The sequence below is a fragment of the Salvelinus alpinus genome, chromosome 36, assembly GCF_045679555.1.
Source record: "Salvelinus alpinus chromosome 36, SLU_Salpinus.1, whole genome shotgun sequence".
NCBI classification, from domain to species: Eukaryota; Metazoa; Chordata; class Actinopteri; order Salmoniformes; family Salmonidae; genus Salvelinus; species Salvelinus alpinus.
Genome location: NC_092121.1, coordinates 5,308,540 through 5,319,818, shown reverse-complemented (window position 1 = coordinate 5,319,818; position 11,279 = coordinate 5,308,540). Strand labels below are relative to the sequence as shown.

Below are 11,279 nucleotides of genomic sequence, written 5' to 3'. Positions count from 1 at the left end.
AGTTTGAGATGCATGAATACACAACACCAAAAGCTTGATTTTATGCCTGTTTTCAAATGAATTTCCTACATTTCTACGTAGTAATGATTTATGTTCACGACGTGGTCAATTGATTTGATGGCATGTTTAATCCATGCAAATACATTCTATGAATAGTTTACCTCTTTTTCCTTTTATTCTGTAATAGGATATATTGTAACCATGTGTTCAAGCAAATCAAAGTTGATTTATGATACAGCGTGTAAGCTACACAATACAATGCGTACAAATGCCTACTCACAATAAAGCTCTCCTTTCAAACATTGCAATGATACTAAGCTATATGTATATGAATTTACATTAGGCTTTAGCCCTTAAATTCAACTCTGGACCTCAAAACCAGTCCCACTGTGCTTTTTTCATTCTTCCCCTTTAATCAGGGATGGATTTAGGTCTGGGGCAACAGGTGGGTGCAATGCATGAGCAGGTAGAACAGAAAATGAGCATGCCATAGCTATACCACAGTCTATCACTCCAGTGTTTATTTGCTAAATTGTAATTATTTCGCCACTATGGCCTATTTATTGCCTTACCTCCCTAATCTTACTTCATTTGCACACACTGTATATAGACTTTTCTATTGTGTTATTGACTACGTTTGTTTATTCCATGTGTAACTCTGTGTTGTTGTTTGTGTCGCATTGCTTTGCTTTATCTTGGCTGGGTCGCAGTTGTAAATGAGAACTTGTTCTCAACTGGCCTACCTGGTTAAATAAAGGTTAAATATTTATTTTTTTAAGTCATAGGCAATGTTCCCTCTAATTGTTTTTGGCACTGAGCACATTTCAGGTCTGCTGAGCGCAAACATGAGCATTGTGGAAATTCTGTGCAACTTTTGTGTGCATTTACTGTGAACAATGAGGCTGTACCTGCTTTAAGTTGCAGTTAACAGTGGCCAAGTAGCCTACTGTTGCCATTTGATCATAATTTAGGCCTACCAGAGTGGCCTACCATTAAAATCAAAACAATAGAGAAAATGCATCCCATAACATTTTAACATGGAAATAGCTCTTCTATTGTTCAGCCTACAGCAGGAACCAATGTGTGGTTCATTGTAGGCCTACATGAGACTTGAAAAAAACATGCAGAGCTTGACATTAACCTGTTTATCAATTTGTGCTTCAGACGATGCCAGAAACCACTTTACAAAATAAAATGCATTATTATTCCCATACCATTATTACAGAAACTCATACAAATTATGCTACCCTCTGCCTATTGGCTCCTTAGCTTATTCAAGACCGTCTCAAAATACAACACTACCCCTTTAAGACATAAAAAAAAGGTCTTTGCCTGACTTGCTTTTCAAAGATGGCTAGAAAAGCACACATTCTGTGCTCTTGTAGGAAGCAACCACTCTCCCATTGTTAAATATAAATTATCTTTAATTGGGCTAATAACTCAGTAACTAGCAAAGGATATGATCAAATGTGCACAGGTGGCTACATGCAGCTCTAGCTTTGATCTCAAAACATGCGCATCTACTCAGTGTCTCGGGAAGATCACATAATGATTAATTTGCATTTTACATAACAGAACCGAATATAATACCAAAGCATAGTAGGCCTATAACGTTACTGTTACATCAAAAACACCTCAGATCTTATGATGGTTAGCTGAAGCTGAATATTTTTTATTTCATTATAATGCGTCAACTCAACAGAGCGCACCACTAGGCTAATAGTTTGTTAACGCCACCTGCTCTAATTCGCTCACGAAACAGTAATTCAAGAACATCTAAATGCATATTTCCATGATACTGATTGCGATCAATCAAATGATTGGCATGGAGATGCAGTTTGTACATTTCACCGGTAAAACGTGAAGAATTATCATTCACAATTGACAGTGATGATGGCCTTTTTTTTTAAAGTAAGCCTATGCCTAACTTGGTGTTTGAGGGTATTAAAAAATAACATTTATTGAGATAATATGTGTGGGTATAGGCAGACGTTGCAATGGGGAGAGGCATTTTCTATAATGATAGGCTATTCAGTTGACTACATCTGTTGGTACAAACTTTGAGGAAATTATATTGTCATAAAAAATATAAGAACATTATACCACTGCTATCCACGTTTTTTAAATGTATTTGTTATTTAACCTTTATTTAACTAGGCAAGTCAGTTAAGAACAAATTCTTATTTACAATGATGGCCTACAGGTACCATCTCAGCTGATCACGTTCTCTGTACCTAAGGTACTAAACACAGCTGGCGACAGCTCGAGAGAGAGAGAGATCTCCGTCTGACTAACTGCTATATATAATGTATATAATGTTTTATATTTGTAATCTATTTAGTTATAGAGCTTGATATCACCAAGCTTCAAAATAACTCCCAACTTTACTTAGAACGCAGCAACCTTAGCAATGTAACTAGCTAGCTACAACAAGCAGATAGCTTTATCACTACTAGCATGTCATTCGAGGACAGGGGAGCTTTAGCTATCATTATTCCAAGTAATAATTTAAGACGACAAAAATCTATAGGACAAATGTTGTAAAGCTAATACAGTCATCAAGGCAGGACTCACTAATTTCATTCATGTTGTCACTAAACAGTCTCCATTAAGTACTTCCATTAATTATTTCAACTGGTAACGGGGACCTTCTGATGAGTCTTATGAAGCCTATGGGTGTCCTATAGCAATACAACAGACATGTACGTGTTTGTGAGACTCTCACCTTTCCACAGGTGGACATATTAGTGTGTAGCCCAAACTGTTAGGACATTACTGACAGAAATGGGCAGATTTGCTATTCCAACTTCAGTCTAGTCCCAAGACGCTTGTGGGGGTCGTAGAACAAACCGTTCGGACGCTACAGACGATTTTGTGAGAAGACCTTTTTTCGGGATGTCTCATGGTCTGACAAACACCGCTCTAGCTCTTTCACCGCAGATGTTGAAGTGCGACATATACAGTGGTGGATTGAGACGTATCAAATGCAAAAAAATAATATATATATCTCTATCTCTAGCAAACCTCTCTGGGATATGTGGGACGCTAGCGTCCCGCATGGCCAACATCCAGTGAAAATGCAGAGCGCCAAATTCAAATAAATTACTATTAAAATTATACTTTCATGAAATCACACATGCAATACACCAAATTAAAGCTACACTTGTTGTGAATCCAGCCAAAGTGTCAGATTTCAAAAATGCTTTACGACGAAAGCACACCACACGATTATGTTAGGTCAGTACATAGCCACAGAAAAACACAGCCATTTTTCCAGCCAAAGAGAGGAGTCACAAAAAGCATAAATAGAGATACAATTGATCACTAACCTTTGATAATCTTCATCAGATGACACTCATATGACTTCATGTTACACAATACATGTATGTTTTGTTCGATAAAGTTCATATTTATATCCAAAAATCTCAGTTTACATTGGCGTGTTACGTCCAGTAATGTTTTGCTTCCAAAACATTCGGTGATTTTGCAGAGAGCCACATCAATTTACAGAAATACTCATTATAAATGTTGATGAAAAGTTGATGAAAATACATGTGTTATGCATGGAACTTTAGATAAACTTCTCCTTAATGCAACCACTGTGTCAGATTTCAAAAAAGCTTTACCGATAAAGCACACCATGCAATAATCTGAGTACAGTGCTCAGAGCCCAAACAAGCCAAAGAGATATCCACCATATTGTGGAGTCAACAAAAGTCAGAAATAGCATTATAAATATTCACTTACCTTTGATGATCTTCATCAGAATGCACTCCCAGGAATCCCAGTTCAACAATAAATGTTTGATTTGTTCGATAAAATCCATAATTTATGTCCAAACACCTCCTTTTGTCCAGGCGAAAGTTCAGACAAAGTCATATTACAGTTCGTAGAAACATGTCAAACTAAGTATAGAATCAATCTTTAGGATGTTTTTATCATAAATCTAAAATAACGTTCCAACCGGAGAATTCCTTTGTCTTCAGAAATGCAATGGAACGCAAGCTACCTCTCATGTGAATGAGCATGACCAGCTCGTGGCACTCTGCCAGACCTCTGACTCAATCCCCTCTCATTCCCCCCTCCTTTATAGTAGAAGCATCAAACAAGGTTCTAAAGACTGTTGACATCTTGGAAGCCTTAGGAAGTGCAATGTGACCCCAATTCCACTGTATCTTGGATAGGCAAAGAGTTGAAACACTACAAACCTCAGATTTCCCACTTCCAGGTTGGATTTTTTCTCAGGTTTTTGCCTGCCATATGAGTTCTGTTATACTCACAGACATCATTCAAACAGTTCTAGAAACTTCAGAGTGTTTTCTATCCAAATCTACGAATTATATGCATATTCTAGCTTTTAGAACAGAGTAGCAGGCAGTTTACTCTGGGCACCTTTTTATCCAAGCTACTCAATACTGCCCCCCTGTCCCAAAGAAGTTAAATTGACAGATTTTTATGTGTGAATGAATGTGTTTGAATGTGTTTATTATGCTAATTAGAGTTCCGCATAGGCGCGGACATCGACCTTAGGGGATTTTAATAAAGTAGATTAAAAAAATATATTTTCTGCTGCTTCCCTCACTCGGACCGGGTCTGGATCTAACCAGGTGTATACCAAACGGTTCTAGATTCCACGGGTCCGTTCGGAATGGATCTCTATATTAAAAAAATTGTGAGGGCAGGACATTTTCTGGCGACAGTAATCCTTGCAATGCTTCTGCCGTTAAGTTTTGGAGGCCCAAAAAGTTCTTGGCTATAAATGCTACAAAATCCATCTTTTTGACAAATAAGTGTATACAGATCACTTGATTGATGTATAATATTTGCAACTGGTTGCGACGCATCCACCACCATAACTTCTACAGAACTGTGGCCTTTTACCTCTTCAACTCTCTTCACTGCCTCCACATAGTAGATTTGCTGTACAGCGCTGATCCTTGACACCTCAATCTCTTTCACCCTAACAGGGCACTTAGGGAATTCAGGAATATGATCCCCACTACAGTTGCAACATTGTACATTCAAAGACTCTTCAAAAACATATTCCTTCCGTCTGCAAACACTTGACACGTGGCCAAACTTTTTACACTTCTTGCATTGCATTAGGTTTTGCACAAACGCTCTTACGGCGTATATTTTATATCCCAGCTTTGCATAGGGTGGCAGATACTCTTTATGAAACATCAACATTACAGATAATACAGACAACAATACAACTTTGCTCCTTTTTCCCATTATCCATACGGGTCAAGCGATGTGCACGGCTACTCCTTGAATTTTGATTATCAATGATATTGATTATCAATGTCCAACGGGACACCAGAGAAAACACCTTTTACCGGTGCCCTGCTACGAAAATCAAAGCTGTCCACTTTATGAGTCGATCATTTTGCCAGCCACAATGCATGCTCCTTTTGCTCTTTGGATACACACGATATCAACACCATACCATTCCTGGTTACTTTGACTGTGGCCACTTTTCCCAATGCCTTCTTCACTATCCTTGTGACTTCCAAAGAGTTTCCCAAATGAACATCCTTAACCAAAAAACATAGTCCAACAAGCAATGGTTCATCCGACTCATTTCCCGCAATAATTTTAGCCATTTTTGTTCAATCTTGGACTTCACTGTTGTCCACTCATCTTCCTCACTAACTGTACTTGACGTGCTTTCATCTTCAAACAACACTTCTGATTCCGTCATCTCAATCAATCAATCAATCAAATGTATTTATATAGCCCTTTTTACATCAGCAGATGTCACAAAGACCACCAACTTACTACCCTGAGACAAGGCTGAGTATAGGGGGGGGCAAAAACCGGACAGGAAGATCACGTCAGTGACTCAATCCACTCAAGTGATGCACCCCTCCTAGGGACGGCATGGAAGAGCACTAGTAAGCCAGTGACTCAGCCCCTGTAATAGGGTCAGCGGCAGAGAATCCTGGTGGAAAGAGTGGGAGCCGGCCAGGCAGAGACAGCAAGGGCGGTTCGTTGGTCCAGTGCCTTGCCATTCACCTTCGCACCACTGGACCAGACTACACTCAATCATAGGACCTACTGAAGAAATGAGTCTTCAGTAAAGACTTAAAGGTCGAGACCAAGTCTACGTCTCTCACATGGATAGGCAGACCATTCCATAAAAATTGAGCTCTATTGGAGAAATTGTATGGACAATAAGGAGGCCTGCGTCTTGTGACTGTAGCGTACGTGTAGGTATGTACGGCAGGACCAAATTGGAGGGATAAGTAGGAGCAAGCCCATGTAATGCTTTGTAGGTTAGCAGTAAAACCTTGAAATCAGCCCTAGCCTTAAAAGGAAGCCAGTGTAGAGAGGCTAGCACTGGAGAAATATGGTCAAATGGTTCTAGTCAAGATTCTAGCAGCCGTGTTTAGCACTAACTGATGTTTATTTAGTGCTTTATCCGGGTAGCTGGAGAGTAATAATAATGGAAAAATTGATTACATCAATTTATCACTAGTCACTTTATATAATGTTTACATACCCTACATTTCACATCTCATATGTATATACTGTACGCTATACCATCTAATGCATCTTGCCATCTTGATGTAATGTATCACTAGCCACTTTAAACAATGCCGCTTTATATGTTTTCATACCCTACATTACTCATCTCATATGTATATACGGTACTCTATACCATCTACTGCATCTTGCCTATGCCGTTCGGCCATCACTCATTTATATATTTTTATGTACATATTCGTATTCATTCCTTTACACTTGTGTGTATAAGGTAGTAGTTGTGAAATTGTTAGGTTATATCACTTGTTAGATATTACTGCATGGTCGGAACTAGAAGCACAAGCATTTCGCTACACTTGCATTAACATCTGCTAACCATGTGTATATGACAAATAAATGTGATTTGATTTGAGTAGAGCATTGCAGTAGTCTAATCTATAAGTGACAAAAGTATGGATTATCATTTCTGCAACATTTCTGGACAAAAAGTTTCAGATATTTGCAATGTTACAAAGATGGAAAAAAGCTGTCCTTCAAATATTCTTGATAATGGTCATCAAAAGAGAGATCAGGGTCCAGAGTAATGCTGAGGTCCTTCACAGCTTAATGTGAGATGACTGTACAACCATCAAGATTAATTGTCAGATCCAACAGCAGATCTCTTTGTTTCTTGGGACCTATAACTAGCATCTCTGTTTTGTCCGAGTTTAAAAGTCAAACATTTGGCGCCATCCACTTCCTTATGTCTGAAACAAAGGCTTCCAGGGTAGGCAGTTTTGGGGCTTCACTATAATGGGCTCTAAAACTAGACTGAAGCGTTTCGTATGCATTTGTCTTCAGGAAGGTAGTGAGTTTTTTTAAATGTTGAGAGGAATGGGAGATTCTATATAGGCTGATTGTTTTTTGCATTTTCCAGGTCAAGGTTTAGCTTTTTCAAGAGAGGCTTTATTACTGCTACTTTTGGTGAGTTTGGTACACATCCTGAGGATAGAGAGTAATTTATTATATTCAACATAGGAGGGCCAAGCACAGGAAGTAACTCTTTCAGTAGTTTAGTTGGATAAGGGTCCAGTATGCAGCTTGAAGGTTTAGAGGGCATGACTATTTTCATGAATGTGTCAAGCGATACAGATTTAAAAATTTGATCCTAGGTCCTGGCAGTTCTGTGCAGACTCAGGACAACTGAGCTTTGGAGAAATACGCACATTCAAAGAGGGGTCCGTAATTTGCTTTCTAATGCTCATGATCTTTTCGTTTAAGAAGTTCATGAATTCATCACTCCTGAAGGGAAAGCCATCCTCTCTTGGGGAATGCTGCTTTTTATATAGCCATCTAAACTCTTCCTCGTTTCCAGTTCATGTTCCTCGCCTCCGTAAATATTCTATTCATTTAGAGTTTTATGTTTTTCCACAGGACCTTAGATAGACAAGACACTATAGAAATGATATTAGTAAATATGTATGATATTGTGTGTTACATTTCTGTCTCACAAATACATTTATGCACTACTGTGTTGTGTTACACAAGAAAACTAACATTTCAAAGTGACTCTGATTTGTGAAAGTGGGCCACGGGTCCTTTTTGTTAACTTTTTCATTTGAGTTAAATTGATGAATCGTGCTATTTGTTCTCGGTAATTGGGTGGTTTGACACACATCACTTCCTTAGGGTTTTTTCAAAGTCACTGAAATTCTTTGAACGTTTTCTTTTACCTCCGTTCATTGTTAGAGTTAGTGTAGGGACGTCCCAAGGATCCCAGATAGCACTGTCCCATCAGACAGATAAACAGCTCGAGTTTTCAAGCGAGAGAAGCAGGCCATTGGCTGCCTTTATCAAGAGGGGTGTTAAAAAGTACATTTCATGAGAAAGGGTGCATGAATTAAAGGTGCCAACACATGTTATAGTCATCATAACAATGTTTTCCTGTCATATACAAAAAATTATGGGGGATGGAGCAACTTCACGTTTATCGGCTTCGGCCCACCACCTAAGATGAAAGGAGAAGCCTTTAATTATTCGGTAAAAACAGAAGTATCTGAGTTTTCAATATATTTCCTAAAATAGAATAATGGACCACTGACCATTGTTTCATCTACGCATTACATTGCTTTATTAACGAATTTAGATATTTGTTTTGTAGTTGTTATGTAGCCTAGGTTGCAGGTGTTGTTGGTATTTTCCCCTCTGAAATACCAAGATAATTACGTAATTTTTCTCAGTAAAATAGGGTGGGGCGTGGTGCACGTCCCTACGTGCGGGGAGGCGCTATAAAGGGTTGTTTTCCACTTTGCAAGCTAAACAATCTCCATTTTGTGAGAGCCTTTCAGAAGACAAAAAACGTCGTCCCGGTGAAAAGGGAGATTCAAAGAACAACAAAAAAAAACATATAAATTAGACCAGTCGATCGCTAACCAGTTATTATCCGAAAGGAAAGGAAATCTTATCGTATGTCCGCTATCCAGAACCTCCAAACTTTCGGTAAGACATTTCAACCACCTCGGCTAACGCGGGGTCGAAAATGTAGGGGGAAGGGCGCTCGCTAACGTTAGCATTTGCAAACATTTTGACAACGTTCCAACTAAATATAGATAACGTTTTGATTTTAATGTTCATGAAACATCTGGTTAGTTATAGAGAACATTTCCTACCGATTAGAAGTACGTGTATATTAATAGCATGACTTTTGCTGACGTTCGATGGCTAACAGTCATCCGACTTCAACTAGGCCGAAGTTAATTTCCTTGTTTAGGCCCCAAAACGGATTTGTAGCCGGTATATCAAACTAGTCTATTGTAGATATATTGATTAATGTACAATAACGTTACCGATTCCGGAGAGTAACTCGTTCTTACTGTCTGTATTTATCAACAATGGACATAGTACGAATGTACGTGTTTGCCCCAATCTGTCTGTAATACGACTTTTGTCGGGAAGGGCTTTGTGGTAAAATGTGAACTATTAAGGGCAAATAGCCAGGTACAATAGTCCGGCTGAATTGTGCTTCTCCAACATTAATGACTTCCTTTATAAATAAATAAGAATTGCCAGAATAATTGGCTCTGGACTGGAGCGTTTTGCTTTCTCCCGTGTCACTAACCTCATCCGGATAAATGTATGTCTGTACAGATGAGCCACCCAGTCTGGGTGGGACCATTTTCTAGAATCTTATTTCCACGTAATTTGCTGATGAGCGTCCTGCGCAGGGTTTTGCTTGGTCTTGAGCCTCGTGGCTAAGACGTTACGTCACCAGTTCATCGGCCTCGATCTTTTGTAAGCTAGGTCAAACCACTGCCATTTTAGCTATGCTTTAGGTTGCTTCCATGTATTTTTTAGATGTTTGTTTTTGAATTATGTTTTAAGTAGTGTGATTTTGTTTTTGAATGGTTTTCTCCCCACAGACCCATTTGCTGATGCAACTAAGGGTAATGACAGGCTCCCATCTGGGACTGACGACTACATCCACATAAGAATCCAGCAGCGTAACGGCAGGAAGACTCTGACCACGGTCCAGGGCATAGCCACTGACTATGATAAGAAGAAGCTAGTCAAGGCCTTTAAGAAGGTATGTTATGGCAGGGAGTTGAGACACCGACACTAGTTGGTACACTAAGCAAGATCCATGTTTTGTTCTACTGGCTGTTTGAATAGTTCTGCTTTGTCAACAGAAATTTGCCTGCAATGGGACAGTGATTGAGCACCCAGAGTATGGGGAAGTGATTCAGCTGCAAGGTGACCAGCGCAAGAATATCTGCACGTTTCTGATTGAGGTAGGTTTGCCTCTTGTCTCTGCTATTGCACATTGCACCCAGCGTATACTCCACACTTGTGAGTAATAAGTGGTCATATGTCATGGCCCCTACAGAAGACTCTCATAGAAAAGTCCCTGTTAGTAAATAGTCCAGCTGTGATGGTAACAAATGTTCTGTGACTGGAGTTCAAAGTTATTTTGTGTAATGTCTCTTCTCCCCTCATCCCACTTCCAGATTGGCCTGGCGAAAGAGGAGCAGCTCAAGGTCCACGGATTCTAGAAGCTTTCTGCAGCCCCCTCTCCCCTGGTCCTGATACCTCCCTCCCCCTGTGCTGCAATCACTACAGCCCCTTTAAGCTAATGATGAATACCTCTGAATTGAGACACTTTAATACCAGTTTAACTCCCCCCTCATATGGGAGCAGTCCAGTGCAAACATGGACAAATGGCTTGACGGATGTGGGATGAGTGGTGGTTTAGTTTTTTCCTTCAACTTTTTATTTTGCCATGTGAAGGGCACAATTCCATGTAACACTTTTTGTTTTGTACGAGTTTCAATAAAATGATCAACCGCCACATGCGGTATCCTGTGGTGGTGTGGGATTTTGGGGGGGGTTGGGGAGAAGCCCTTAACTGCCGTTCCAATGTATCGTGAGGCTGCCTGCGTCAAGGTCATGGAAGAGTGCGGCTGAAGTTCTGACAATCGCAGCCCTGTCTACGAGGCGAGTTTGTGCTTCCTTTTAACAAAAAAATTGAAATATGCATAATTTTCTGAAGTTGTAATACTACTTAGATTTTATTTCAACTATAATGAAAAAAGTACTGCGCTATCTGCTTGTTAGATGACTGGTGTTATGGAGCAAGTCTGCTTAAAGCCATGTTAGGATTGACACTGAGCTACCAACTCAAAATGGAGAGGGGGGGGATATTTTATTGAATAAATTGAGGTTGACATCTTGTTCCATGGGGTACAATTATTTGTGATAAGTGGTGTTTGCAATGGCATACCACTATGAATACAAAATGAAGGCACCATACAATA

General features: G+C 39.5%; 1 protein-coding gene across 1 annotated transcript; it reads left to right on the top strand.

The window, feature by feature from the left end:
- The first annotated feature begins 8,706 nt into the window (after nt 1-8,706).
- LOC139565253 (eukaryotic translation initiation factor 1b-like) lies at nt 8,707-10,813 on the top strand. Its single transcript, XM_071385433.1, has 4 exons — nt 8,707-8,967; nt 9,888-10,051; nt 10,155-10,256; nt 10,473-10,813. The coding sequence occupies exons 1-4, from the start codon at nt 8,937-8,939 to the stop codon at nt 10,515-10,517; spliced, it is 342 nt and encodes a 113-aa protein (XP_071241534.1). The 5' UTR covers nt 8,707-8,936; the 3' UTR covers nt 10,518-10,813.
- Nucleotides 10,814-11,279: the final 466 nt, after the last annotated feature.